This window comes from Zea mays, chromosome 3, assembly GCF_902167145.1.
Source record: "Zea mays cultivar B73 chromosome 3, Zm-B73-REFERENCE-NAM-5.0, whole genome shotgun sequence".
Lineage (NCBI taxonomy): Eukaryota > Viridiplantae > Streptophyta > Magnoliopsida > Poales > Poaceae > Zea > Zea mays.
This window is the reverse complement of record NC_050098.1, coordinates 33,880,431-33,886,361: the sequence shown is the minus strand read 5'-3', so window position 1 is coordinate 33,886,361 and position 5,931 is coordinate 33,880,431. Positions and strand designations below refer to the sequence as shown.

The 5,931-nt window shown below is 53.7% G+C and overlaps 2 protein-coding genes across 2 annotated transcripts; one reads left to right on the top strand and one right to left on the bottom strand.

Annotated features, from left to right (window-relative positions):
- Positions 1 to 2,199, top strand: LOC103649937 (GDSL esterase/lipase At1g33811). The gene is made up of 2 exons (XM_008675624.3): positions 1 to 879; positions 1,012 to 2,199. Exons 1-2 carry the CDS (start codon positions 490 to 492, stop codon positions 2,032 to 2,034), a joined length of 1,413 nt encoding a protein of 470 aa, XP_008673846.1. The 5' UTR covers positions 1 to 489; the 3' UTR covers positions 2,035 to 2,199.
- Positions 2,200 to 2,216: 17 nt separating this feature from the next.
- Positions 2,217 to 5,301, bottom strand: LOC100193643 (uncharacterized). The gene is made up of 9 exons (NM_001138740.2): positions 4,924 to 5,301; positions 4,687 to 4,802; positions 4,512 to 4,571; positions 4,049 to 4,234; positions 3,845 to 3,949; positions 3,654 to 3,750; positions 2,965 to 3,072; positions 2,702 to 2,837; positions 2,217 to 2,460 (listed from the first exon to the last, which is right to left on the bottom strand). Exons 1-9 carry the CDS (start codon positions 4,979 to 4,981, stop codon positions 2,349 to 2,351), a joined length of 978 nt encoding a protein of 325 aa, NP_001132212.2. The 5' UTR covers positions 4,982 to 5,301; the 3' UTR covers positions 2,217 to 2,348.
- Positions 5,302 to 5,931: the final 630 nt, after the last annotated feature.

Here is a 5,931-nt window from a genome sequence, read left to right as displayed (position 1 = left end):
AATTTACATAGGTCCTCGAAATTGGACATGCATGGGACTCGAGCTCGATAGAGTCTTTCGTAACGTGCCACACTGCAGACAGCCATACTACTGCAACAAACTTATTGCTGCTATGCGTGAATCCGTGAGTCGTTACCCACCAACGGTATCGCGTCGCGTCCAACGAGCAAAGCTACTGTTGTATCCCCTGTTTCAGATGTTCCTACCAGCTTTCTGAACCATTCCCTGTGACAAAAGCGCGATCCGATCCGATCCGGTCCGGTCCGGTCCATCCGTCAGCGTTTCACGAGCTACTACAAGTTCATATTCATCGGTTCAACTTCCAACCCACCCGCCTAGCTAGCTGTTGGGAGCAGTAACTCTCTAGCGATCGATCGATCGAGAGCCAACTATATAAATACTGAATCGATCAGCACGTAGCAGTCGACGAACGGAACGAGGTTCTTCAGCCGGAGAAAGAGAGATAGAGATAGAGAGAGAGAGAGAGAGATGGACGAGTACGGGAGGCTGGCGCTCACCGTTGCCGTGGTCGCAGCGGTGACCACGAGCGGCGCGGCCGCGTGGGGCTGGCAGCAGCAGCCGCAGCCGCTGGCGCCGTGCATGTACGTCTTCGGCGATTCGCTGGTGGACAACGGGAACAACAACAACATCCTGAGCCTGGCCCGGGCCAACTACCGCCCCTACGGCATCGACTTCTACGAGGGCCCGCCCGGCCGCTTCACCAACGGCCGCACCATGGTCGACTTCATCTCCGACATGCTCCGCCTCCGCCCGCCGCTACTCCCGCCCTACGCCACGGCGCGCCCGGAGGACCTCCCCCGCGGCGTCAACTTCGCGTCGGGGGCCTCCGGCATCCTGCCCGACACAGGAAACAACCTGGTCAGTCCGTCAGTATGTACGTGCCGCCCGTGCGCGCGGTGCACACGACACGACACGATCGAGCTCTATGTATGTGTCTATATAGCTGATCATCAAGAGCTTGCTTTTATGGTTTTGTCGTGGCAATGGCAGGGCGGGCACTACCCGTTCTCGGAGCAGGTGGACCACTTCCGCGCGGCGGTGAGCGACATGGGGAACAGGTCGGAGTTCCGCGGCAACGCCACGAAGCTGGCGGACCACCTGGGGCGCTGCATCTTCTACGTCGGCATGGGCAGCAACGACTACCTCAACAACTACTTCATGCCCGACTACTACGACACCGCGCGCAGGTACAGCCCGCGCGACTACGCCGCGCTCCTCCTCCAGGGCTACTCCACCCAGCTCACACAGCTCCACGGCCTCGGCGCACGGAAGTTCGTCATCGCCGGCGTCGGCCTCATCGGGTGCATCCCTTACGAGCTCGCAAGGATGAACGACGACGACAGCAGGCCGTCTGGGCCTAACAATAACCAATCCGCTGCTAGCCAAGAAGACATTGCTATATCCATTGGCATAGGTGGCGGAGGTGGAGGAGGCGGTGTCGGCGTCGGTGGAGGAGGCGGCGGCGGCGACGACTGGAGATCACCGTCCATGCCACCGCCATACGCAGACGGTGGCAGTGGCAATGGCAGTGGCAACGGCAACGCAGACGGTGGCAATGGCAACGGAAACAGTAGTGGCAGCCGCACCGGCACCGGCACCACGAACCCAGCGCCTGCCGGCGGCGGGTCATGCAACGAGACGATCAACAGCGCGATCGACATCTACAACAGGGGCCTTCTGGCCATGGTGAAGCGCCTCAACAACCGCGGCGGCCTGCGCGGGGCCAAGCTCGTCTTCCTGGACACCGTGCAGAGCGGCAAGGACCTCATGGCGAACGCGGCCGCGCACGGGTTCGCCGTGCTCGACCGCGGCTGCTGCGGAGTGGGCCGGAACAACGGCCAGATCACGTGCCTGCCCCTGCAGCGGCCCTGCGACGACCGCGGCAAGTACATGTTCTGGGACGCCTTCCACCCCACGGAGGCCGCCCACAGGATCTACGCCGCCAAGGCCTTCGGCTCCAACTCCACCGCCGAAGTTTACCCCATCAACATCAGCCAGCTCGCCGCCATCTGAACAAAACACTCTCATCCGCTCCGGATCGGAGCGACTCGTCCAATAATTTCGGTTTTTCATTCATCTTACAGTTATAACCTCGTCTCTCGCAACACTCTAGGCGGAGCATTATCTGGCATCATCAGGTGGCAATTTCATTTAATCAAGTTTAATTTAATTTAATCATGTTCTCTCAGAAGCATCAGCAAACGTATCAAGCATATATATATAAACTGTACGTAAACACCAAGCACGCACATAACCACATGCAATGCAACGCAATGCATTCTCGTGTTCTAATGACAACGCGGCCGGATCAGCTGGTGGCGTTGTTGCTAGTCATCGGTCATCAGCCTCTGCACTATCAGCTCTACCACGGCAGGGGCATCGACGGTGACAGCGACCTTCACGGTGGGCATGCCACTCCAGGCTGTGATCTCTCCGTACCTGCAAACGCACTCGGGATGCTCAGCGCACCAGACTGAATCCTACCCAATTCTACCAGAGCCAATCGTATACCATGGCAAAAGTGAGAACTCAGCAGGCGTCAGGACTTAAGAACGGATCGAATTCACAAGCGCGCTATAATAATAGTACGAGATATGATTAAGAGGGAAATCAAAACCTATCTACTGCTCCTGTTTCAGCGACATGGCTGTCTGAGAGACACAAAGAGAGTGGCCCTAACCTTTTCTTGGTGTTGTCGAAAACAGTAAGGCCCTTGGTGATCCCGACTGTCTGTACCCTCACAACGCCTTCTGTGTAAGTCAGCAGCGATGGGTTCACCGCAGCAATAACCGTCGTTGGATCGTGAAGATACGCTCCTGTGTAAACATCTCAACGTGAAGGTCAAAGTTCACAAGGTTGCACAGCATCCGACTCTGTCCCCGCTGCAAATACTTTGACAGAACCAGTTTTGCCTTTCCTTGGATGACACTAATGTATACGAACCTTTTATGAAGTAACCGTCCCTGTGGTAATCAAAATAAACGCCCATTAGCTTGCACAAGTAGCGGGCGTATTTGCTGTCACACTGCTCAAGCTTTTCCCGGTCAGCATCTGCAACAACAGGAGGGGAGGGTGTGTGTGTCAGTGTGTGTATGTGTGTCAAGGCACCAAGGGAAATCGGGTTGTGATACATGGCAGGTTGGGCCACTTCCAAATAGCCTAGAATTCGAATCGTTCAAGATCTTGATTACTTGTCATTTGGATAAATTTGATCTAATCCGCTAGCAAAGCAATCACAAGTCACACACTCACACATCATACTGCAGAAGAACCGAAGGTCAATGTGCAGTGCACCGTGCCTGCGAAATTGCTCTTTCAATTTGGTAATATTGCAAAGTCCTTTTTTTATGAATGTGTTGCAATTGACTAGTGAGAAGTAGGTTATACAAGAAGAATTCTATCAGTATCTGCAAAATCGAAAACCACAGATGTAATAACGCAGCAAACTGTAGCTGTTTTCAGCTCTGGTCTTGTGACGGTCATAGTGGGGTAAGGTGAAATTAGAAGGTACATGTAGCATGTTAGACCCATTATGATTGTACTTGCATGCTCTAATACTCATTGGTCTGTGATCTTGATGCAGCCTACATCCTGAGCAGAAAGAATGTAAGCCTTAAATGCAGCAGAATTACCGGTTAGAACCACTTGGTGGGTTACATTTAGTCCCACGGCCAAAATATCAGCGCCGCAGGTGAACACGATATCTGCAGCGTCGGGATCCCCAAAGATCTGTGAATAAACATGAACCCATTATTGATGACTCAAGCAAATGATAACTAAGGACTACAGAATGTATCAGAGAAATTAAGAGAGAAACCCTCACATTCGCCTCAGCTGCAGGGTTCACGTTTCCATTAACTGAATACGCACCGCCAAGAATAATAATCTGCCCTATCTTCTCCGGGAACGCAGGGTCAAGCTCGACTGCCTGGGTAACCAGAGATTGCCAAAAAAAAAAGATCAACTTAAAGAAGCCAGAAACTGTACTGGTTAACGAAACCACGAAGGAGATGATTGGAGAGCAGACCAGAGCAAGGTTGGTAAGTGGGCCGAGGGCGACAACGCTAACTTGACCAGGGTACAGATTTGCCTGCTCAACCAGGAAGGCAGCAGCAGACTGATCTACAGGCTTGGTAGCTGGTGGAGGGAAGTCCTGGTTTCCCAGGCCGTCTGAACCGTGGACGAAGCTTGCGATCCTCAGCTTGGTGGCTTTCTGTGCTCCGTGTACAGAGGTGAAAACGAAAAAGAAACAGCAATTCAGATGACAAAGTAAATGAACGAACAAACAGCCTTGTTGAAAGCTGCTGATGAACACGCAGGAAGTATGATCCTCTCGATGGCGTTCCCTCAATCTCAACTGTTTGTGGCTTTGCTAGATCACTGCGATTCTATGATTTTTTTTTTCTCTGTGTTTGATGATAGCGCTGCAACGTTGACAATTGAACATTGATTCAGCGTGGTAGCAGAAACAAAGAGACGATGATAGCTACCTTGATCGTTACATGGGATCCCTCTGCCACGGGGATGTCAGTCCTGCCAACAGCCTCCAGCTGAAGCACACACATCAGAAGCAAATGTGAGCCGCGGTTGGAAGTGGGCGGAACAGGCCAGCAGGGTGTGGGGGTGGGGGGAGAGAGAGAGAGGAAGGAAGGTAGGCGGCGGCACCAGGTGGAGCGCGTTGCGCGTGGCAAGGGCGGTGTGTACGTTGCCGAAGGTAGTGGTGAGGCCCAGCACCTCCAGCTCCGGCGACCGCAGCGCCAGGAAGATGGCCATCGCGTCATCTGCTCCGTCGAACAGTGGTTCGGTTCGGTTAGTGGACTGCGATCCGAACGCCACAACAAGAAGAAGCACCATCGATCTACAGCCAAGACGATGATTGCAATCACAAGGACGGGTACCTACCAATTCCGGGGTCGGTGTCGATGATTACCTTCTTCTTCGTCCCCTCGACCGCCGCCATATGGGTGCCACACAGATTTCGATCCCACCCGGCTACCCAAGCGGAACAACCCAATCCAACCAGACAAATGCTACGGCCTCAGAGGAGAAGGTTGGACCTTGGAAGCCTGGAACTCGAAGAGGGTGTCCCCACGAATCTGGATAGGATCCCTAGTGGACTTGGAGTAAAAATAGGAACTGGAACAAGAACATACGCTGACGGTGACAGGCTGAGCAGTACTCCTACGAGAAGCCCAAGCGGTGCGCGGATCGAGACGCGTCACCACACTTGTCGCCCGCGAGCAATAATCAATTCTAGCCTTGATCGCTAATCGGATTCTCAAAAAAAAAAAAACTGCCAGACAGAACAGAAGACAATCACCCTATGACATCACGTTAGAGCATCTCAAAAGGGACTCCTATAATTAAGGCCTAAAAATAAAATAGGACCTGATTTAAGTTAATTATTATCTAACAATTTTTTAAACTTCAACAGCTATTCCTAAAACCACGTCAGTTAATTAACTCCGTGTTGTTAATCTGGCTCGCGCCAGTGCCCGTCGGTGCAGGGCACAAACGGCCGCTGCTGTGTGATCCTGCCCGCGACAGTGCCTCGGTCACAGCTAGAGATGTCCAAATGGACCTCCCGGCCTGGCCCAGGCCCGGTGAAGCCCGTCCCGTTTTGGACTCGGCCCACTAGGCACGGTTAGAAAACCGGGCCGGGCCTTCTAGGCACGCGAGCTCAATTTCCTGTTCGAGTCCGGCCCGCAACGGGCCTAAATGGGCCGGGTCGGCCCGTTTATCACGAAAAAACGGGCCGAAAAACGGGCTATGCGGGCCGGTAAACACGTTTTAGTGTAAAAAAAAAGCGGGCTTAACGGGCTTAGAGGTAAACGGGCCGTGCCAGGCTAGCCCACCGTGCCTAGTTTCTTGTCCGAGCCCGGCCCGCTTATTCGTGCCGGGCCGACCCGG

Excerpts from the sequence above, each read along its gene's own strand:
- LOC100193643 (NM_001138740.2), bottom strand. The coding sequence starts at position 4,981 with ATGGCGGCGGTCGAGGGGACGAAGAAGAAGGTAATCATCGACACCGAC. Across the intron at positions 4,235-4,511 it reads GATCCCATGTAACGATCAAG|AAAGCCACCAAGCTGAGGAT; the intron begins GTAGCTATCATC and ends CACGGAGCACAG. Across the intron at positions 3,950-4,048 it reads CACTTACCAACCTTGCTCTG|GCAGTCGAGCTTGACCCTGC; the intron begins GTCTGCTCTCCA and ends CTGGTTACCCAG.
- LOC103649937 (XM_008675624.3), top strand. The coding sequence starts at position 490 with ATGGACGAGTACGGGAGGCTGGCGCTCACCGTTGCCGTGGTCGCAGCG. Across the intron at positions 880-1,011 it reads CCGACACAGGAAACAACCTG|GGCGGGCACTACCCGTTCTC; the intron begins GTCAGTCCGTCA and ends TGGCAATGGCAG.